Genomic DNA, 23916 nt, shown 5'->3' with positions numbered 1-23916 from the left:
TGAAAGAGTTATTTATTATATTATGTTATATGTGTCCACCTAAAATTCACGTTATGTCTCATTTAACAGAACCTCATGGATTTGCACTCCCTCCGACATATTGTCGGCAACGCTGCGCACGACCGAACCAGCAAATTCATCTTCCACCCTAATCGGACAACGAAGCCCCCGACAGTTGCTGCCCAGTTCCAGGTTTGTTTTCTCTGCTGCTTAGTTTACTATTATTGCTGCGTGCCATAAACTTCAATCATAACTTAATGTGACATTCATGTATGAGAAAGGGAAAGGTTTGATTTAGGTGTCGTCTCAAAATGAGATATCCGTTATTTGAATGTGATACTTACTTTCACACAATCACTTTTGTTTTTTGTTCAGGCCACAGTAAGCCACTGTGATCTGCAATAAGACACTTAGGTACATTTTATCTGGTCCTCTGGCAGCATTTTCTTTCCTTTTTTTCAATACCAGATATTTAGTAGGCCACAGTGACACCTTTACAAATGGATTTTAAAACCTTTACACCCTTTCCAATCGAGCCAAATACAATTTTCAATTTTCTGTCATAATTATATCATCAACCATAAATTAATGCACCTCTGTGTCCCACAGGCCTCTCTCAGAAAGCTGCTTGAGACAGTTGAAAAAGCAGAGCCATTATTTATTTTCTGCATTCGTTCCAATGCTGAAAAGGTAACGTCATCTGTGAATCTGTGTCATCATCATGGTTGTAAATGCAGCCTTACATATTGGCATTTATAACACAGTTCATCACTTTGGGTAAAATATTTTGTTTTTGCAGAAGGAGCTGCACTTTGATGATGAAGTTGTGCTGCAGCAGATCAAGCACACAGGCATACTGCAGATGGTACACATGCAGAAGTCTGGTTACAGCGCCAAATACACATTCAAGGTGGGAAATGATTTGAGCATGACGTTATATATACTGTATGTAAATATACAACTTCACTGCACATTCAAAGAGTTGAGAATGAAAAAGAAACCTGGATGCACTTATGGATGCATAATGTTTTTCTCTTGATGATAGGCATTTGTTCAGAAGTTCAGGATTTTGCTTCCAAAAGGAGCTGCAGTAACACCAGAGCACATAACTGAGCTGTTTCAAAGGATGGAGCTGAATAAAAACACCTATCAAATAGGAAAAACAAAGGTAAACACTCTGGATTATACAAATAACTTACTCTAATTTTCACCATAGATTGTAAAGATAATGGACGTAGCTACTGTGATGTCACTCATTGGTTTGAAGCCGCAAGTTCGACATTGTTATGGTCACCATTTTGCTTTTTTGGAGCCAGAAGTGACCAAATTTGGGTGTGAAGCTGCCACTGAGTAGGTGTCTATGGTATTGTTGTGGCAGGAGGATGAAAGTAACATTGCCATGTTTGAAAACTTGCTTCACACTGAGCTCATGGGAACTGCATGACTCATGTTTCTGTCATGTGTTTTGAATTTAAAACATCCAACAAATGGCGTAACATGCTAAAAAAAATTGTGAACAACATCTTTTGAAGTATTAAAGTAAATATAGTCATAAATCAGAGGAGTCTCACGTAAACGATATTACAGATTTCCTGCTTTACATGAACTTATGAAAACACACAAGTCACATAAGCACTCATGCATGTGTTAAAATGTACCGCAGTTTACCGTAAAAATGTTCCCATGGTTTCATCATTCTTGTGCCTCTCTGTCATCTACTCAGGTGTTCCTCAAGGAGAAGGAGAGGCAACTGCTGCAAGACACGCTTAACAAAGAGGTGATGCGTCACATCATCATCCTGCAGCGCTGGTTCCGTGCCTGTCTCATGAGGCTGCACTTCCTGCAAAAGAAAGATGCCACTATGATTATACAGGTACCATTTATACTGTTAAATGCTGTAAAAATAGAGGATTATTAGCAATCTCCTCATGGAGACTGCTAGACAATAAAAGCCATCTCATTGTAGACATCCAAGCATGTTGTACAGAAGATAGTCAGTCCACTTGGTTTGTCCTGTTAGTGTCTAAAAATTAAAAAAAGCTATTCACAACATTTTGAGAATAATTAAAGACACAGCAGACTGAAGTTGACAGAGGATTGTGATGTTTTTCAGAAGTGTTGGCGTGAGTTTTATGAGAAACAAAACCGAGCTGCTACAGTGATTCAGACAGCGTGGAGAAGTTCCCTGAAGAAGCCAGAACACCCATATGCGACGGAGGATGGGGAGTCAACCCAAACCCGGTCTGGACGGGACAGGTGCACATACAATTAAACCACCTGCACTGCTCGTTTTTCAGCTGCTGTTGTTAAAGAACAATTTTCTTCCAGTGTTACTTTAAAATCGTGAAGAAAACTTTGTTTTTATTTCATGCCTCCTAACAGAAGCAAAACTATGTTAAAACATTAGTTCCATGCATGTGATACCATGCAGTATAATCCAAGTTTCATTTATCTAGTTGAATACTAAGTACCAAACACATGCATTTTTGCTTAAACCATATTCCACATAAACAGTCTCACATATGGACAAATAGAAATAATTTTAAATGGTAACATTCTAGCAAAAATGCATTTGTTTGGAAAGTAATGGGCATGCATCTGGATAAATGAGACTTGGATTAAGCTCTACAGGTTGAGTGAGAGTTTGCAAATGGATGTTTTGGTATAGTTTTGCTGATGTTAACACCCTTTTACTAGAATTTATCAAAAATGTCTTTGTCCATTTTTGGATTCTCAATTCAGCATGGAGGTATTTGAGAAAAAATTCAGAATAGAAGCAAACACATGCCCTCTATTATAGCCGGTTTTGAGAGACACCTGAAGATGAAAAGTGTAAATATTGGGTCCATTTTGTGACATAAAATTACAGGTGAATAGGGTTAATGTGAAACTAGCCTTCCATTCACTTGCCAGAAAGACAGTACTTAGAAAAGCAGCATTTGTAATTCCAGTTTGACTGAATGTTTATTCAATAGCCACATCAAATGTCTGCGTGTCTTAAAAGCCTCAGAAGCATTGTTTAAAAAGGAAACTTTTATGAATTGTTGCAGCATTAATGTCACACAAAGCTTTACCATAAGCTTTACTTTAAAGATTTTCTCAAATCCTGCACAATATACAGAAAGAAAAGTTCTCCGATCACTTTTTTTACTGATTATAAATTAAACACTATTAATACTACAGTTCGTATTGGGCATACGAATATTAAAGCATTATTGTTTATATTATGGTTATGTTGCCGATTCTGATTTATTGCTTCTTACATAACAGCTTGAAAAAGGAGTTAAAGAGGCAGAACAAAGTGGAGCACAGCCCCAACCGGTCCAGGAGCAGGGAGAGGCGAGAGGGCAGAGGATCCCCTCCACCTCTCAACAGACCCCTCTCCCTCCCACTGGACTCCAAAGTCGACAGTGACAACGGCTCCACCAGCCCCTCGCAGGGCAGCTCGCTTCAGCGCTACAAAGACATGGGGGGCATCAAGGAGAAGGCCGAGAGGTGGAGGGAAAGAAAGAGTGATGGCGACCCGACTGATGACTCGAGTCCAGAAGTTCGGCGACGACAATTTGACCGGAGAGATGACTTTCAGTAAGCATCCTAAACTCATTTGGCTTTCTCTGTTTATATGGGCTCAACAAGCTTTTTTTAATAGAATATAAACTTTCTTTATGTTTTACAAATCTGATCCTATGTTTTTATTTATGTATCATGTCTATTTCATTACAAAATAGCAGTATATCTAAAAATTTATATTTTGAAGCTGTTACCAATAATCAAAAGTGTTTATCTTTAGTCCCCCATACAACTATAACTCTGCTGTCATTTTCTCTGCCACACAGGCGCAAAGTGAAGTCCATGTCTGTTGACGAACTGTCCAAGATCAGCTCCTCAGGTTCTGATAGCTCACCCTCTACCAATGAGGTAAACTTTATTTATATGTTATCACATAACCCGGCACACTGTGTCTGCAGCATAGACTGTATATAAAGATGAATATTGCATCTCCACTTACTCCTACTGTGCAAAAATAATGTCCTCAGGAAGTGCAACAATTTTCGTTGTTGCCAAACAGTAGAATTACAGCTCCATAGTTCGTCACATGATGCCATTGGGCCCAAAAAAGCATTTTCCCATCTTACATTTTTTTTAACCTCACAGCCTCCACAAAATAATATGTATCACCAAAAAGATTTAATCCATTCAGTCAGATAATGCTGCAAGATAAAATCATTTTAGCCCCATTCAGCAAACCAGAAGTGGTTGGCTTGGTCAGTGAAAGTCTCTAAGGTGTGTGCTCTGTGGGCACATTGATGCTGAAGCAGTGTCAATCATCTAGGTAATTTCATGCTGTGAAAACAGAGCTTTTTTGGTGTAATTCGCCACTGAGAAATAGGAATAAACAGGGTCCCACCTTCAAGGCTGTGTGCAGGTCTCTTAATACATCCATGGCAAAAATTAGGTCAAAATATCCTGGATAAAGCAGCTGCTATCTTGCATTGTTTACTTAATTTGAAGCCAAAATCTGCACAGTAAAGATCTCTGCAGTATCAAGATCCCGCCCTGTCCAACTAATTGCCATCAGTGCCATTGAACATGAGCACACTGATGAGCACACACAGCTGTCAAACATGACGTCACATCCCCTTTTTATAGCATTAGATAACTAATAAAAACAAAAATGATCAGAAAAATGAACACTTTTGTGTATATCAGGGGGATAAGCACCACCTAAAATGACAGAAACCATCTGACATAGGGGTGGCGGGCTTTATGACCTGTACTGCAGCCAGCCACCAGGGGGCGATGGAGATGTTTTGGCTTCATGTCTCATCTTTGTATACAGTGTATGGTCTGCATCCACAACTTGAGCGTTCAGTCCACTTTCCTTTTTGGTTCTCATGTAGTTTGTTAGTGTCCTGAACAACATTAAATGTCGGCAGTGGCTTAGAGTATTGTAGTTCTGTGTGCTGTAAACTGACAAACACACAAATTAAATCTCCTTACACATGAATCAAAGAGGGCCTCCCAGCCTGTGCCTCATCACCTTTCCTGGCTCAATCAGGTCAGGGTGCGTCTCCGCAAGCATCCCAAACGCAAGCGGCGCTTAGCCTACCCCCGCAGTGGTTTGATGACGAACTTTGGGGGCTCCAAGGAAAGCGAGTACTGGAGCTTTCCGTTGCCTCCCATCAGCCCCCATGTGCCCAACATGAAGAGCTCAGTCAGTAGCGTGGATGTCCGGGCCCTCAAATCCCAGGTCAAGGTACTGACCAGAGGACCTTTGACCGGCGCTCTCCTCTGCATGCAGGCCTTGCATGTGTATGTCCCAAAGGTTGCATTGCTCTCGGACTTCTCATTTCTGCTCTGCAGCCCCGGACACAAAAAAAAACTGTTGCTGCTCCTGAAAAACAAAAAGGCCTTCTCAGAGCCCATTTCCAAAGCTCGTTTCTGATATTTTATTGTGTCCTTACCCAGATTACCTGTAGGTCAACAGGTACACTTCAGAGTCAACACAGAATATAACTGATTTTTTTCATGTCAGTGGGTTTTTTTTTGGTCACTTAAAAATTCAGACAGGGATTGTGACTTCAATTATTTCACTTTGTTGCTTAATTTCCATTTATTTTGATTATGTTTACAGTGCAAAAATACATGACTATAAATTAATTATGTGTAAGACTTTTTGATTTTTGTTCAGTCTTTAATTTATTAAGTCATGAACACACCATAATCATATTTATCTTTTACCATATTATCACTTTTAACTATACATGGTGTCATAAATATAAAACCGTCATTAAATAACGTTTCTGGCAAAAATCATCTTACATTAATAATGTAAACACAACTGGGATATTGTTAATTATTCACAAAAATCACAATCAGTAATGAAAAAAATAATAAAATTTATGTTTGGACCAAATTACATTCAATAATGAATGTTTAAATAGGGGAATAAGGTTTAAAATCACTTGAATATGTAAATAATAAATGTTTTAACACACTGACACGATGTTATTGGTATTTGAACTAACTTTGCAAGTACTAATTGAAGCAAAAAAGGTCAGAGTTCAGTGGATGGCAGGAAAGCGTGCAGCTGCTTTGCATGAGGTAAAAATGGTGAAGGACTATGACTGCGGTGCTAATATTATATGTTGGTTATGTGGCGTGGTTTGGTGGTGGTGCAGCTGTGATGCCGCTGTGGTGCATCTGCAGGGAGACGTGGTGGGGAGAGACGTCCTAGTGTGTTACTGGGAAATCAGGAGGGTATTTTTTGTTTTCCTGTTAAAGTTGGTTTTCAGAGTTGTTTGTTTGCAAGTTTTATATTTTGACTTACAGCATGTTTATGTTTGACATTGTTGCAGATACCAGCGGAGACTGATGGGTCCAGGTACAGTCTTCCAGCCAGGAGAAGCGATGAGGATTCGGGACAACAGGGATCAAACCAGTCACAATTCACAAGTCCTGAAAAGTAAAACTCTTCATTCAGTTCAAAGCAAATTGTTTATGGCTTTGTTTTAACAGTACTTAATGTATTTGATATGTTGCTGCATGGAGCTGATACAGTCTTTTTCTACAGGATTTGGTTTTTAGGTAGATTACTGAGAAAGCGGGGGCCTAAATATTCCCCAGGCAGTGACTCTCCGTCAGACAAAACAGGTAACAAAAAGCAACAATTTTAATGCATTAATTTTTGCAATGCAGATATTTAAGTGTGTGAATACAGCACACTTTAAATAGGCTGCAACATGTTTAAAGTACTCCATTGTAAACAAAATGTAAATTACTTTAGGACAAAGTCTAATGCAAAGAGGCAACAAATGACAGTCACAGCTTTCTGTATGTCATTTTTCTTACGATGTTTGTTTGCTCACCTCACAAGTAAAGGTCACAGCATTATTCCTCACTGGTTAACAGACTTCTCTCTCTCTTTTATGTTGTATTTATGCACATTTAGACTTTTGAAATGCTACAAACATGGAGGCTGTATTGTCTGTAAATATCCATAATAAATCATGGAGGAAAAACAGCTCAACAAATTTAGCACACATCCAAACAAAAAGGGGAAAAAAGCTCTAAAACAAAAACAAACAAAAAGCTAGCATCAGTGATCAGTGATGGTGAGTAGCTGATGTATACACTGGTTGCTGTCTATGCATCTGTATACATAGAGCATGATACCGTATATAACAATGTATATTAGCTATGATGTTTCAGCCAGCATGAGGTTAGGGTGTGTGGTTGTGCATTAGTTTTTGTCTGAAAGTGGTGATAACAGCATATGGTCCACACATTGGAAGACAGGCTGCCACAATGTAGAATTTGATGTTGCTGTCTGTCTAATGTGCCTTTTTTCCTAATTGAGAGAGCTGCAACAGATCTTTCACTTATTGAGTTTGATCATTAGGCTTCTTGGAGAACAGTAAGAGTAAGCATTTAGCAGTAAGTGTAATAAAAGCAGCAAAATCTTTATTTAGCTTAGACATTATTGCTTACTCTTGTAAAACCCCAAAAAGCAAGAGGACAAGAGACTTGAGGTCAACCCACCACCTTAGAGATGGTTTTAAAATTGAAAGTCTAGTATTAATGTAAAGATGGTCACATCTTGCAATGGTGAAGTAATGCATAAGTCTGATGGCATCTATACATGATCCATTGATATCTGGGAATATTTTCACGCTTTTTGTGTCGTCACTGCCATCTGGAGGTTATTTGCTGATCAGCAACATGAAGCATCATGTATAAAACAAGATCTTCTTCAAGAGAAGGAGGATATTTAATGTTTAAACTTTTCATTGTCATGTCAAACTAATAATGCCACATCTCCCTCATCTGACTGCAGTCACCTTGGCCAGCTACACTCCACAATCCTACCACATGCCCAACCAGAGCAGTGAAAGGGTCACTCGAAACCCGACCATTCGAATCAGCCGGGCCACTCGGGCGCTGCAGGGGAACGCATCTCTGGATCGTGAGATCACCAATACCAAAGAGCTGCGAAACCTGGACGAATTCCTCGGTAATCAGGTGAGATCAACACTTGAGCAATCTGAACCGCAGCCGATAACCACTAACTCAGATTTCATTTATTGCACTTCCAAATCATGATACACACACACACACACACCTACACACACACGGTTCTCACTTGTTTATACTGTAGATGAGCAGTTTTGTGTAGTGTTGTCACATGCTATAGATCAGCTCTTTTAACGATCTTAAAAGCATCTTCATCACACTTTTTTCACTGTTTGTACAGCAAAAACATACATTTACAGCACACAGTCAGCTACCATGGATTAGGGCGGTGTGAGTGGCAGAAGGGAGAGGTGGCGATACAAACAGTGATGTTAAAAGTGATGTTATGAAATGAAATTAATTATTAAATTGATATAATCATTCCAGTAAAGCAGTGATGAATTAGTGAGAAATCAGAGATGAACAGAGATATAAAAAATGTTTTTTTTTTCACAATTTGCAGGTCTATTAATCCAGTTTCTGGTATTTCTTTACACATTTTTATAAAGCCTTATTTTCCATAATAAAATTTATATTATCCATTTTCATAGAGTTTCATAGTGAAATGTTTGGTTGTTTTTTTCCAAGATATAAATTGTTATGTTACTATTTTCCTATCTCTAATGGATTTTGGTAATGAACTCAATTTTTCTTTTTTCTTTTTTTTTTTAATAATCCTGTTTTCGGGGATCTAGCTCAACAGGTAGAGCGTGTGCCCATAATTAGGCTGAGTCCTTTGCAGCGGTCAGGGTTCGATTCTAACCTGTAGCCCTTTGCTGTGTGTCATCCACATTCTTTCTCCCCCTTTCCTGTCACTTTCCAGCTGTACTGTAATAAACACAAAAAGCCCCAAAAGTTCATCTTTAGATTAAAAAAAAATGTAATCCTGTATTCTTGGGGCTCTCCGGTAGCTGAAAGGTTAAGGCAACATACTACAATTTTCTTGTGTTACATGTCATACCTCCTTCTCCCTCCAATAAAGGCAAACACATAATTCACAATTTTCTTGTCTTGTTTCAGGTGAATGAGCTGCGAAGTAGAATCACAGATTTGTCGCAGACAGAGAGCATCTTCCTCACAGCCACCATGCAGTTCAGAGATACCATCAAAGGCATGTACTCTGTTCAGGTCAGTTCAGCTTCCTCCCCTGTGCAATATTAAGTTTAGTCTCCAGGAAAACAGTCTTTTATTAGCATGTCTCTAACATTCATGATCATTGCAGGTATATTTTTTAATACTTAACTGACATTCTGATGTTTTCAGTTACTTTACAGTAAATCAGATGTTGGAATTTAGATTTATTCTTTTTTTTTATTGTTTAAGTCGCTCATTTTAAGTCTGCTACTAATTGAGGGGCTTGAAGGTGGAAAGTGGTCACTAACTGTACTTTTCATGCACACTTTGTGATCAACAGAAGCCCCGAATCGGCTACAAAGATTTAATGAAGGGCTATCGCAACAAAGTGAACACGCTAGCTGGGTCCAAGAAGAAGAAGACAGAAGTCACGCTGGTGGTGAACTTGTTTCAGTCTATGCTGGACGGCTTTATTAGGGGCGAGCTAAAACGAATGGACTCAGAACCGACCAAGGTAAATGTGAGAACTTCAGTCAATCATCAGTCTCTAAACTACTTATTGATTGTAAACTATTACTTAAATCACTTATATATTTAACTCTGGCTTCTCTCAGGCCACCAAGACAACAAAGAAGAGGAGGAAAAAAGAAAAATGTGTAAGTTGAATATCTTTCCCTGCATTGTGAAGTTTCTGCATCATATATCGGGGAAATCATCTGAGTGTATTGTCTCTACGTCTTCTCCCTGCAGCCTAATAGTCCTCTGGATCACCTGTTCAGCACTTACCAGGTGAACATCATGCAGTCCTGTGATCTATGCGGCTCCTACATCTGGGGAATGGAGAAAGCCTACATGTGCAGTGGTGAGTTCAAACCGCAACAAGACTACTATGTAAAAATGCAAAAAAAAAAAAAAAGAAGTGTTTTTAAAAATACACAACGGCCATAATTTAAATATATTGTTGATATTTTGTTGTATTTTAATATGTTTTTAAACAATATAACAAGTTAAAGCAGCATTTTTTTCACATTTCCACAGTTATTTAATTAAATTAATTAATTTATTTATCTTTATCTGGGACCTAACTGGTCAAAGTGTGACTTTGAGCCAGTAAAAGAAAAACAACGTAAAATACTTGAACCTTGTACCTTGATATTTTCTTTTGTCAATGTATTTATTTTTGTGCTTTTTGTGTGTTTTTTTTGTTTGTTTGTTTGTTTTTTGCCTGTATTTTTTTTTCTTTTAAGCACTTGATTTTTTGTGATATACACTTGCCAAAACAGGCCTGAAGTAAAGTTCAGTTACCGTTTTTTGTAAATCTTCTGGCTATCAATAAAAACACAAAATTAAAAAAAAATCTTTTTTTTCTCTGCTTTTCATTATAGCTTGCAAGTTAATATGTCACAAGAAATGCCTGAGCAAAATCATCACAGATTGCTCGACAAGGTGTGCCAGACAGGTAGGAGCTGACATTTTTTATCAACTTTTAAAACATACACATTGATTTCTCTAAACTCCCTATAAATCTGTGCATCTCTCACGTGTTCTCCTCTCGTGTTTGCTGGTGATAGGACGACAGTATACCGGGCTCCCTTCACTTTGGGGTGCAGGTGTGTGTCCTCACCAGTAAAGCAAACCCTGTGCCCAAAGTGGTGGAGTTGTTGCTGATGCACGTGGAGTTAAACGGGCTCTACACGGAGGGAATTTATCGCAAGTCGGGCTCAACCTGTCGAGCGAGGGAGCTCCATCAGATTATGGAGACCGGTAAGCAATTCCATGTTGTGCATCCGTCTTTGCGTGGGGGGAGTTCTCTGTTTTCACTTTTACTCAGGACGTGATAACTTGTATGCTGTATTTTAACAACAATTTTAAAAAACTATAACGTCTGTACTTTTATTTAATGAAATGTTTTGACATTTTTGGGTGTTTAATCTGCGTGTTCCATCTCGTGTCATCAGATCCGGAGAAACCATGTTTAGACAATTACCCGATCCACACCATCACAGGTCTGGTTAAACGTTGGCTCAGGGAGCTGCCGGATCCACTCATGACCTTTTCCCTCTACAACGACTTTCTGCACGCTGTGGGTGAGTAAATATTAGGATTGGCAGATATAGCCCTAAAATAATATCAAAATATTTCATTTTTACATTAATGATATATTTCATTATTTATTTCAAGAAAGTTCAATTGCAACAATATAAGTTTTATGAGTCAGCATGAATGTAACAGTTTGCCTTCAAATATTCAGCCAAAACTAAACAAAGAATCATCTCTCAGGTCTTTAGTTTGAAAAGAAAAATAACAACTGTAAGTTAGTGAGATTCATATTCTGTATGAAATATAAATAGTGCAGCAAAATAAAATCAACCACAAATGGAAAAATCCAAAAAAGACTGAGTTGTTTTCCTCCACTTGGACCTGTATGCTCTCCCATGTCATTCGGCGCAAACCATCATTACATTATGTCAACACGTCAGAATATTGCTGTTATCATGATATTAGATTTCTTATCACATTAAAAATTTAGACTGGTATTATTGTGATTAATATAATAATTGATAGTATGTAAAACAGGGGGGCGCAAATCCTGTTGTTTGAGAAGCTGCAATTACTGATTTCTTTTCCTTTTGTGCTAAAAAAAAAAATTCTATGAGGGATCAGTTATCAAAATAGTTGTAGATTAATTTTCTGCCAGTTGTCAAAAAATACCTGATATGAATGTTTACTCTGACAAGTATTTTAGGTACATCAATCTCCATATTTGTCTGCCCCCAGAGCTGCCAGAGAAATCTGAGAGAATAAAAGCTGTGTACCAAAAAGTTGAAGAACTCCCGCCTGCTAATTTCAACACGTTAGAGCGGCTCATCTTTCACCTTGTCAGGTAGGAAGATCTCAACTTCTCCGTCCTGCTGCGCCTACTCTTTAACTGTAATGTGAATGTCTTATTTATTGCCTGCACAAAATGATTTGCAGAATATGCTAAAATGTGGGTTGCAAAGACTCCTTCTCTCCTCACTGTGGGTGATAAAGATCTTGAACTGTGTGTCTTTTTAGGGTTGCAAAGGAGGAAGAGCACAATAAGATGTCACCAAGCTCTCTTGCTATTGTGTTTGCCCCCTGCATCCTGCGTCCAGATGATATGGAAGACCCCTTCCTTGGTATAAAGGATGTAGCCAAGACGACACGGTGAGTCATACTGCAAGTTTGATTTAATTTATTCATTAATTTTCTCGCCTGTTGAAAAGCCCTGGCTTCAAAATACTGCCTGTGCTATTCTTAGGTATACTATATGTATTTCCAGAGATAAACACACTTTTATGGGGATGTATTTATCGTTGACCGTGTTACCTGCAGGTGTGTGGAGATCCTGATCTCTGAACAGCTCCGACGCTACAATGAGAAGATGCAGAATATTCAGGAGCTGGAATACGCAGAGGCGCTGGCTGTCAATCAGCTTAAACTGAAGAGACAAAACACGGTGAGAGGAAACCACAAGGCCAAAGGAAGACACATCATAGACTCTGGGGCAATTTAAGTTTTTACGTTTGTCGATTCAGTTGAAATATTTCAAAGTTGCACCAAGACAGCACAGAACTGCCACAGGGAAAAGTACAATAATTCATAGAAAGATACATTAAATTCACTGTCAAGCTGTTATTATTTAACATAATTTAAATCTGAGGAAAGTGATATTCACGAAATGAACATCCTCCTTTATGCTGACACATATTTATTTACACCTGGGAGATGGACAGTAAAGGCAGGGTTCACAATTGAACGCAGAAGCACCAAAAAGCTCCACGCCTCCTTTCAGTGCCCATGTGAATCATGCAGGAGGTTCCCACAGGTCCTTCAAAGTTTTTGAAAATAGAAATAAATAGACATGGGTCATTGAAAGTGTTTGAATTTATATATTTTGTGCAAGAATAGAAATTGAAGTTCTTTTGATTTTTTTTTTTTTTTACTACAGTCACATGCATGCGTGAGTTATTGAAGTCGAATTATGCAGGTTAAACAGCGGAAAGCAAGCAGGAAAGACAGTGTTAAGTGACCCTTCAGCTATGCCTGGAAAAGGTAAATTTCAGGACTTGGGGGTAGCCAAAGACATTCCTAAAGACTGTTAAACTTGTTAAAGATCCGCGGGACATCCATATGGCCCGATGCAGAGCCTGTAGCAAATACATGAAAGTTCACGCCATGGTGAGCGGCACTAGTTTTGTCCAGTGTGAACGTGGCGTATGCTGGACGTACCACAGAGCCCGCTCACAGTATGCGGCAATTTTTCAGTTGGCCCTAGGGTTAGCAAATATGGCAAAAAAATACACTCATGATCTATAACTCACTATATAAAGGTTTTATTTAATATAAGTGATCTTATTCTTATAAATGATGAAGTATGCATCCCATGATTTTTTATTCCACATATTTTCAGATTATCTAAATAGAGTAAGAGAGAGACGAGCAGACAGACAGAGCTCTACATGTGAGCAGAGGAGCAGAGGAGCAAATTGCTTACTGACTGGCGCAATGACGTGTGCTTATGATGTGGACGGCCAGGCGCCTGCTCGCACACTGCTCATAATAACACATACAAACATCGTAGTACTTCTGCTTTGTGTTCCTTCCTAATGTTTAAACAAGGAAAGATCTATAACGTTCATGCATCTGCAGTACCGTTCTGAGCCAGTTTAAAGACTAGATTACAGTCACAGCCCACCTAATTCAGCCGCTGTGATCACTTTGCAGATCATTGAAAAGCCCTCAGAGCTGGATGCTCCACTGCAAAACTCAGATGAAACGGAGAGGACCCTCATCGACAGGATCAAGTCCATCAAGCAAGAAAAGTGAGCAGAGACTTTTTTAACTGAAGTTAAACGCACTGAAGATGAATTTGAACAATAACATCTTGTTATGTTGTTCTCAGGGTGGAGTTGGCGTGCCGGTTACCTGAGCTGGAGCAGGAGAACTCTGACAATGACAACCTGGACTCATCGTCGTCGATGAGTTCAGAGAGTTTAGAGGACCGTTTGGGAAGCTTGGACTCGGAAGGTCAGTAGGGAGGTAAGGTTCTTTCACCTTCCTCTGGAAATAGAGAATCAGCGTGTAAAAAAAAAAAAAAAAAAGATACGGATCAACATATGACGGAGACATCATACTTAAGAGTTCAGTATGCTTGAAACGTACTGGGCCGTATGGTGTGTCATGAACATGTCATTAAATTACACAAATAAATGATACAGAAACTTTGCTTATTTCAAACATCAAATGTGTTTTAACCTCAGCCAAAACTCACAGCAGCATTTCATAGCCTATCAATTAAATTCCACATTTTCTATTACATTTTTAACGGCCGATTCATCGATCACTGATTAATTTTTATCATCCCAAGTATCAAACTAACACAGGACCTTGGGGTTGACTGTGTGTATGCACTACAAAAAACTTATACCAAATATTTTTGATTATGTGATTTTTGTAGCTCCAGAAAAGGTGACCATGCGATTGAAAACCCAGAAACCCGTCTGCCCGCCTAAACCTCCTGACCTGGCGCAGAGAGTCAAAAGTCTGATGGCTCTAGCAGATGATGCAGAAAGAGAGTTTGCTTCGGGACAAAAGACAGATGTTACCCAGTACATGTGCTTCCTGCCCAGCCAAGACCCCTCCCCAAAAGGAAAGCCCCAAATCAATACCAAGACCTCTAATGGGAATTTTGATGACTTGGACATCCCTTACATCGATGACGATGAAGATGTAACCTGCACATAACATAACAAGCTGTAATAATTGGATTATCCCTAAGTATGCGTTGATAGTGTGTTATGTCAAAAAAAAGAACTGTGCACTTTGTTTAATAGACTTTTCAGTGCTGCTATGGAAACAACGTGCTTCGAGAATTTATATGTATTTAATGGGAGAACGTACGGACTGTCCCTTCAGGGTTTTATAACTGATATGGACAACAGCAAGGACTACTAAGCCTCCTTACAAACACTGTATGTGATTTTAAACATATTTCAGAATTGTACAGTTTACATTTTGCAAGCTGTTTCTCATCTGTTAAGAAAAACGGGACAATATGATGAAGAGCAACTGAGGACACAAGTGTCTCCTGTACTAATGGACATTATTCTGAGCTCAGCCACTGTGGTACTAATGGACTTCATAGTGGTGTTAGTGGAAAAAAAGTGTCTTACAAGAGTGCCCAAAGGGATCATAGGAGAATCAGAGTTCTTCTCCGTTGTACATGCAATGTTTAGAAACCGTTTCAGTTGTTTTTCGGCTTTTCATTTTCCCATAGTATTTACTGCTGTGACTGATCACTGATTAAATCCACCTGCAAGGAAATGGCCATGTCGCTGCCTTTTACACTGACTGAAGATGCTTCTCTCTGTCACTTATCTTGGTGTTACAGTTTCACCAAGATTCTGTCTTATAGGCTCAATGTAGCTTTTTGTTTTTTCCTTTGTTAAATATGCATGCCTGTACATTTTATAAGGGGTAGGAATAATGGATTTAGGGGTGAACATCCTCTGAGTTTGTACTTTGTCACCAACTGAAATAAACTGACCATTTTCAAATGTCTCCAACTGTAATACAAAAATTAAGTTTAGTTTATTTATTTCTCAGGGACAGTAAACATGCCAAAATTATAGTTCCTAGCCAGGTGTAAATTCAACAGCCTTAAATAAAAACATTTTTAAAAAAAATGTTACCACTACTGCAGCTTTGACAATGAGTCTCTTAACAGCACATTGAATAATATGTTCAAAAATTAGGTAGGAAAAAAATAAATACAAACCCTGACTAAAAAATACTGTGCATGAAACAAACTGCACCACCTAAAAAAAGAAAAAAAATGAAATACTGTTTGATTAGAGATCAAAAGTTAGAAATTTTACAGAATCAGATTTTCTATTTGTATTCTCAAATACTATTTTACACTAGTTCCATAATTTGTTTATCATTTTTATACAATTATAGACAGACTAATACTTTTTTTAGTAGCTAATAAGACCAAATATCACACCTGGAAGCACAAAGAAAACGGGTTATGACTGAAAATGCCTATAACAGACCAAGCTGGGCAAGATATTTTTGCTATATTAATGTAACTGAAATAACTGTCTAGATCAGAAACTAAAATAGTCTCACATTATTTGTGATGTTACATCTCAAGCTGATCTCTACTAAGCACTTTTCTTAGTGACTCATTATCAATTTCCCACAGTTGCACACACCCCATGGCATATTTCCAGCAAAGGAAAGAGAAAGGTTTCGTTTTTAATCAATCTCCACCACTTTCTTTTACTGGTAATCTAAAACTTGGTGATCTGGTTAACAGGCAGTACTTGATTACCTTTCAAAATTATTGATATTGTGCCCCAGAATGCATTAGCATGCTCTTTAATATGCATTAAGTGCAGGTCAAAATGTTTCCAGTTAATCTGATGACTTTTAGGCAAAACCTAATATCTGTAAATAGAAAGAGAGCCTACATAGTTTAACATGTTTTTTTTTAATATTTTGAATCCTTTCCAACACTTACAACATATCAAAACAGTAAAGAAAATTATTATTATTATTCCATCTACGTTAATTTCAAATGGATTAATAGTTAATTTAATGTAATAAAATGTAAAGCTCTACATTTATTGCTTGCATTGCTGATGTGCCATATTTTTTCTATTTTTGATCAGATTTCTGACACATTGCTACAGAATTCTCAGACACTTTGATATTTTTTTTAAAGTAGCTATGATGTGATTTGTGATAATGGGCTTAATAAGTAAAATTAACTTGACTTTTTTTTTTTTTGGTTTACAAAAACATACTCATCCTCATTCATGTTTTCCAAAGTGTATTTATTATTTTTATTGTGTTCCCATATTGTATTTTATTGTGTAGTGTGAATGTCTACTGCTCTATGTTTGCAGACGGGGAACAGCTTAATAAAATGTCTCCTTCTAACAAAATATGCAAAATGAAAAGAGTGATTGGCAAGGCTTAAAAATAGAAAAAAAAATGAAATAATAGAATAACATACCAAAAAGGAGTGCATAAAACATCACATTTACATATATAATCGGTGCAGTCATAGGGCAGATACCTCCAAAGTAGAAGGTACTAGAAAAGTTCATGCATTTTTTGTGGTAAAAAAAAAATAACAAAAGAAGACTTTAAACAAATATGAGAATAAGTGACTGGGAGGTGCAAAATATTTTTTTAGCAATGGGGAGGCTTAGGGAAGGGGGGGATCCAACTTTAAATCTTTTAAAATGTATTAGGTTAGATACTGTCGGAAATCTAATCCTGCAAATGGATATTAAAGGCACATTTTCTTTAAATCAAACTTTTCATCATAACCAGAAACTATGAAATACGGTTATTTATGGTGAAAGGAGGATCATGCTCATCATGATCATCATCAGTCACCTGAGGAGGGTCACACCTCTGCCACCTCCCTACTCTGATAAATAAAGTACAGTCCCTACATGTAAGAAAAAAGAGACTGAAGGTCTTGCAACCCTTTATTTGTGTTAAAAGAAAATGATTATATGTCTTTGCTATAGCTGAAATGCTTTTATGGGGTCCTTGGAAGTAGCTGAACATCATGTACACTTCTACATAAACACAGCCGCTCACCATATACGGGACTTCCTCTTTATACACCGAGCCCGCGGGGTGATGCTCACAAATCACCATTTGAGGATCAATACCACCAACGTTTTTCTCAACCAATCAGACGCTCAGTTTGGATTTGCTCTTTCGCCGGACAGCCAATCGTTGAGCAGTAATTCACCAAAGGGGCGGGCCCACATGTAAGTTCAGGAAGACGGGCTGAAGTGAGGTGGGGAATGGGATGAGAAATCATCATTTAGTTAGCTCGCTGCTAGCTGCCTGTAGCCAACCGCCGAGGTGTTATGAGCTTTGTAGCCGGAATCAGTATATTATTTTACTTTCAATAGGCGCAACGATGACCCTCTGACACCAAGAATGGACATAAGTTAACAATGACGGGGGAGAAAAAGAAGAAAAAGCGGCTGAACCGCAGCATTCTTCTTGCAAAGAAAATTATAATAAAAGATGGAGGAAGTGTGAGTTAAATATTTATTTATCTTCGTTAACTCAGCTTGCCGCGGAGCTAAACTGGCTCCCAGCCGCTGGAGTTAGCTAGCAGTGTTGTTTATTTCATGTAAACGCAGCAGTCGTAGTATTGTTTTTGTCTTTCTGTGTTTGAGGGTTTGCCTCAGCGGATAATGTTAACCGTTAGCTGGGTCCGCCTAGCTAACTGAGCTAGCATCGGCTAACGTTAGCGGCCTACGTTTAGGTAGCCGTTTACACGTCAGCTCAGGTAACGCTAGCTGGCTAATGTCAACGTTTGTTTTTCTTTATCCTCCCACAATAATTCACCTACCCCAAATACCATGTTATTTAGCACAAATTATCTCTCTTAATGTTAAACGCTGTCTCACGTTTGTTCAAATCTGTGGGAGTTACGTGTGACAGTGCATCAAACTGGGGCTAACATTAGCTCACTAGCATATGTGTTCAACGTTAATTGGGGTTATTTTTAGCCTGTTGCAACAAACAGATAATTAAATGAATGCGTTAAGCCACTTTTTGTACTAGTGCTAAGCTAATTGTTCAAGTTAGGTAACTTGTTAGGGTAGTCGATAATGTGGTTTGTAAATTGACGTTTAAACACAGGGTTAACTGGCTGAAAACAAGCAAACACGACGTTTAAGTCAACATGTCAGGGAGGTAAAATTATTTACTGCCACTGCTAAAACAGCTGTGTAATATAACGTGGCTCATAACTACCTGGTGTATGTAGGCGATGACTCTTCAGGATATGGTGCTGATGCTTGGTTAAATATCTGTCAGGGTTTGTTGTTTCTGACACATTTATAGTCTCTTCTCTGGGTCATTGACACCTGTAGTCCAGGTGTAACACCACCCTATGGCGTGATAAAATGCCTTTTCCTTTCCAGTTAAAATCTGTATTGCAGAAACTCATATCTCAAGGTACTATGCTGGCCTGGATAATAAATATGAAGACACTGTTACAAATAGAGGCACAGTATCCAAACTTTATAGACTTATGTCACTCTCCTCCTGTAGTAATATGAATAAAGTTAAATAACAATGAGAACATGATCTGGGTAAACACCTACCACTTGAACAATGGTACACTTTAACACAACATACAAATGACTTGTTAAAATCTGTTAGATATAAACACATAACCAAGCATATATAATCCCACACAAACTGAATAAAATGAATAATAGTATGTCAGATCTAAACTGTAATGTTATGGCACTGCCTAGAAAAAAGAACATTTTGGAAAGGAGTCCAAAATATGCTGTGTCCAATGCTAAATGTGACTGCACCTGTATGCCCCACAGAGGCTTTATAAAGATGATTTAGATGGACTATGGACACTCGTTAAGGATACATATGAACAAGAGGCATGTAAATTAGTTTAAGATATGTTTTTCTTTGTTGTTTTCCCCAAAATAAGCCAGTAAAATAAATTTGATTCTGAAAATTTTATGTAGAAAGCAGAAACTTTCAAGTGTATCATAATAATGTTCTTTTATTGTGTAGTCTCTGGCGAAGTAACTATGTTTGTGTATTTGTACTGTGTTGTGTATGTTTGTTTTATGTATTGTATCATTAATAATCTGTAAAATGAAGAAGAAAAAAGATGCCTTTTCCTAGAAGAACCAAACTTCCTCAATAGACAACTAACTATCACATCTTCTATGATTTGAATTATATGGATCAGGCTGGAATTGAATTTAAATGGCTTGACTTTCAAAATATACTTTATGTGGCTTGCCACATAACATTGAATAATTAAGCAAGATCATTTTGCATATTTTCCTTTCACCTCGCAATGATGGGTTCTTGTGTCTGTTAAAAGGAAAAAAATCACCTGACATGATGTAGCTCTATATTCCAGTGAGGCCTTTAATTCATATCTTTGTTATTGCCTTACTGTATTATTGCCCTACGTCTGACCACTCATCCATTTAGAATTCACTTTCAACATCCAACCCTCGATCCACTCATAGCGTCTAATAGGCTTAGAAGTCAATAGTGATCCCTAAAGATGTAGCTGGTCGTCATTTCAGTGGAGAGGAAGTTGCAGCATCCATAGTAAGAGGCAGTTCCTCTTTTTTCAGTTGAGCAGGTGGTGTGATCATTGACATCATACTAGAGATGTTGCAATACCATTTTTTCCATCCTGATAATTATACCTAAACTTGGCCTTGAACACAGAGCACCAATCTGAAACCACCAAGTTTTTTTTGTTGGTGTGTGTTGTTTTTTTGTTTGTTTGTTTTGTTTTGTTTTAGACTGAACAGCTCTTTACTAATAACCCTGTATGGATGTGAAATGATTGCATGATCACCCCTTGAGACTAAAGCCTTGCAGTGTGAAATGTTGCCACTGTGTCCTGATGGTTTGCGTTGTTGTTCACTGGAACACGCTAAATGTGTTGGAAAAAACTGGATTGTGTTGTTCATGTGCTAACTAGCTTCATGATGGTCTTCCAGTTTCCCTTTTTGAGTGATGATTACAGGCGACTGCCGTCTGCTCGTAGTGAGAATTATTTCTCCTCACGCATATGCAGATCGTATGTGCTGATGAACTATTGGTTGTAGTCTTTGCGAAAACAGGCAATGTGAGGCGCAAAAAGTTGGCTTTCGCTGCCACTAGTTCTTTGATGACTTGGTGTGTCTGAGCCTTAAAGCCTTATTTGCCAGTGGCTGCACAGAGCTACTTTCTGTGTAGGCTGCTGTTTTAGGTGAAGAGGGTTTAATTTTCAGGAACACTGACATTTTGTCTAAGAAACTACTTTCAAACACAATTTAAAGTAATAGTTCATTTTTAGTATAGGATCAGTGCATAGACTCGCATACTTGCCGATACCAGATCTAACATCTTAGGAAGTATCAGAGTTATATCTGATGCTGGTATCAATATGAGAACAACATCACCCATCATACCATGGAACAAAAAGGGTGTGAGTTTCCGCTAATTTAACACTTCCGCCTCAGTCATACCCAGACCTGTAGACTTGTCTTCTGTGATGCTTTCACCCTCTACTCCTGGGGAAATGACAAACCACATGAGCGAGTAAACTGGCAGCTACTGTCTTTGTTGAGTTGCCCTGGCCTATTTACAGTCTCCACAATTATCACAGCTTGCTGTGTTTCCTGCAAAAGACCCTGCTCAGCATCCACGCTCACTCCATTACACTTTCTCCTCACCTCACAGACTTATATAGATTTTACTGTGCCGCAGTAAAGTGTGAACGTTAAAGGGGTGTCTATTTGTGTTTCACTCATTACAGATGTAGGTCTGTTTTGGGAGTGACCCAGTAAACTGTAACAGAATATTTAGTTGTTTTACTTAACACTTTACTTAAATACTTAGAATTTTGTTGATAATAAATTTTAAACCTTTTTATGAAATATTGTGCCAGTTAATAAGATACACAATCACAGATGACACTCTATCATGTATTAATGTGATATTAATGTAATCCTCTTCTCTTGTTTCACAGTCTGTGCATTTGCATGTACTCAACAAAATTCATTTGCAATCAGAGTATGGTAATATAGCCAATAGTGCAGATGTCATGTAAACAGCTTAAGCTCATCTCACTCACGTTAATGTCGTAATTAGAGTAAGTATGACTGGATTAACAGTGATCGCATGCTTTTAAATTAGTCTTAGCATGTATGCATTTATTTGTTTTTGGATCTTTGATTTTGATACTGTGCAGGCAGTGTAAAGCTCGTGTTGTAGAGTTAATATAAAGTTGTGCGTTGGATAAAAAAAATAGCAGAATTGCTTGTGGCTTGAAATATTAGTGTGGCTTTATACGGCTTTATACACCTTTATTCCCTTTTCTGGGTAAATTCACTAGAAAATAAAAGCATTTTCATTTTGATTTTATATGCCAATTGCCAGCTAGATATAGCTATATCTTTTCAGGAACTTGTAAACTCATCTTAAAGGAGTTGTCATTAATCATGTAAATTCCTTGTGCAAAAAATGCCTTAATCTATTTATTGACAGTGATTCTATTATTTGTGTGCATGTAAATCTACTGCTTGTCTCTCGTTAATGTCGAAATTAGTGTAAGTAGGACTGAATTAATAGAGCCACAGTGATCACATGCTTTTAATTAGTCTTGGCATGTGTGCAACGTGGTTGCTTTTTGTTTGTGGATCTTTGATTTTGACTGTGCAGGCACTGCGTTGTAAAATAGAAAGGGTTGCATTGAGAAAAAAATGCTTGTGGCAGTGACTGAATAAAACCGCTTAATTTTGGCCACAGATATACAGCCTTATTTCCTGTTCTGTGTGAATTCGTATGCTGTTATTTAGCTATCACTTGCAAGATAAAGCTAGTTTTTCTCAGGCAACTTGTAAACGCATCTTTTAAGGAGTTGCCATGAATCATGTAAATTTCTCCTTCAAAAAGTTCCCTTAATCTGTTTAATGACAGTAATCCCATTATTTGCGTGCATGCAAATGTACTGATCGTCAGGGTGATTGTGTCTTGTGAGCAGATTTTAATAGTGATATGGTGGAAATATAAATTTGAATTTCAAATAAAGGGGGGAGAACAAGTCGCAGCAATTCTAATATGATTGCTGGCTTGTTTGATTTAACACGCAGCACTGTTTTACACCAAGAGAAAACTCCCATCAGTGTTCTTGCAAAAGAGTGAAAAAATATTTCACATTTTCTTACTCATTCTTACCCAACTGTGGACTGTCCCACATGATCAGGTCATGAAGAATATAGTTAGGCAATGCTGGTTTGAAATAGATTCCAGTTTTAAGGTTCGATCTGTTAATGTGTGTTACCGTTTACCGGCACTTTGATGCATGTAAAAATGTTTGTTGCTTCTCGGCTAATCCCCTTTCTTTTTGTATGTCTCCATCCAGCCTCAGGGAATCGGTGAGCCCAGTGTTTACCATGCTGTGGTTGTCATCTTCCTGGAGTTTTTTGCATGGGGTCTTCTTACCACCCCGATGCTCACGGTAAGCTCGGACACACACACACACACACACACACACACACACACACACACACACACACACACACACACACACACACACACACACACACACTGTTATGTAAACTGACATAACAGTTGGTAATACATTCATACGCCTACACCTCTCCTCTCTGGAAATGTAGCCAAAGAGTGGCATTTCCCATTGACTGGAATCACACAAGGCCCATCAGTGTCTATGAATGATTGAATTCCTAATCAAATGAGCGAAGCACTGAGTGACGCAGTTTTGTGTGTTTGTGCGTATGTGCTGGCAGATGTTTTGCCAAGCGCTAATGGACTGAGAAATATGAAAAGGGCATCAAACAGTTGTATTGTCAGAGCACCAGTTCTTTGTTAAAAAGGCTTATGAGGGGGTCACTGGTTTGTGTTGTCAGGCCACACGGCTGAGATGCCGGCCAGGCGAACCACGGCACACAGTCACCTCAGCGCACTGCAGAGTGGCGTGTTTAATTTGCTACAATTTCAACAGCATTGTTTTCTTCTTTTTAACCTGTGTTTTTTTTGTTTTTTGTTTTTTTATAAAGGTTGACACGAGAATATTATCAGCCAGTATTTAAAAAACACAGATGGTCATTTCCTCAAAAACAGATCTAATTTGTAAGTGCAGAGCTAAGATGAGTCATGGTGATGACATGCTTTATTTTATACAGGCAGTGAGTGTGTATTAATAGTTTTTCTTTTTTTGACACTCGCTTAGCATTTTTCAGCCAGACTGTA

General features: G+C 38.2%; 2 protein-coding genes and 1 long non-coding RNA gene across 3 annotated transcripts in view; 2 read left to right on the top strand and 1 right to left on the bottom strand.

Moving 5' to 3' along the window:
• Positions 1-15672, top strand: part of LOC121951218 (unconventional myosin-IXb) — a 37348-nt gene extending 21676 nt beyond the window's left edge. The window contains 25 exon segments of the mRNA XM_088085738.1: positions 70-192; positions 610-690; positions 800-910; positions 1046-1168; positions 1724-1873; positions 2114-2256; positions 3271-3585; positions 3837-3918; positions 5060-5257; positions 6360-6466; positions 6575-6654; positions 7838-8022; positions 9034-9141; positions 9428-9601; positions 9702-9743; positions 9838-9949; positions 10473-10546; positions 10659-10851; positions 11046-11174; positions 11866-11971; positions 12145-12276; positions 12445-12568; positions 13837-13934; positions 14015-14139; positions 14570-15672. Coding sequence (XP_087941864.1) covers positions 70-192; positions 610-690; positions 800-910; positions 1046-1168; positions 1724-1873; positions 2114-2256; positions 3271-3585; positions 3837-3918; positions 5060-5257; positions 6360-6466; positions 6575-6654; positions 7838-8022; positions 9034-9141; positions 9428-9601; positions 9702-9743; positions 9838-9949; positions 10473-10546; positions 10659-10851; positions 11046-11174; positions 11866-11971; positions 12145-12276; positions 12445-12568; positions 13837-13934; positions 14015-14139; positions 14570-14856 — 3402 coding nt within the window. The 3' untranslated portion in view covers positions 14857-15672.
• LOC148188123 (uncharacterized) lies at positions 14104-20786 on the bottom strand. Its single transcript, XR_015778201.1, has 2 exons — positions 18913-20786; positions 14104-14172 (listed from the first exon to the last, which is right to left on the bottom strand). It is a non-coding gene; the product is annotated as an uncharacterized LOC148188123 (long non-coding RNA).
• slc71a1-2 (solute carrier family 71 member 1-2) overlaps positions 17929-23916 on the top strand; it is a 25463-nt gene continuing 19475 nt past the window's right edge. The window contains exons 1-2 of the mRNA XM_042497608.2: positions 17929-18185; positions 23066-23161. Of these exons, the coding sequence (XP_042353542.1) occupies positions 18102-18185; positions 23066-23161 (180 nt within the window). The 5' untranslated portion in view covers positions 17929-18101. The remainder of the gene's footprint in view (positions 18186-23065; positions 23162-23916) is intronic.

The sequence above is a fragment of the Plectropomus leopardus genome, chromosome 12 (genome assembly GCF_026936395.1).
Source record: "Plectropomus leopardus strain MGB_pleo_1.0 chromosome 12, ASM2693639v1, whole genome shotgun sequence".
Lineage (NCBI taxonomy): Eukaryota > Metazoa > Chordata > Actinopteri > Perciformes > Serranidae > Plectropomus > Plectropomus leopardus.
This window is presented reverse-complemented; position numbering and strand designations above follow the sequence as displayed.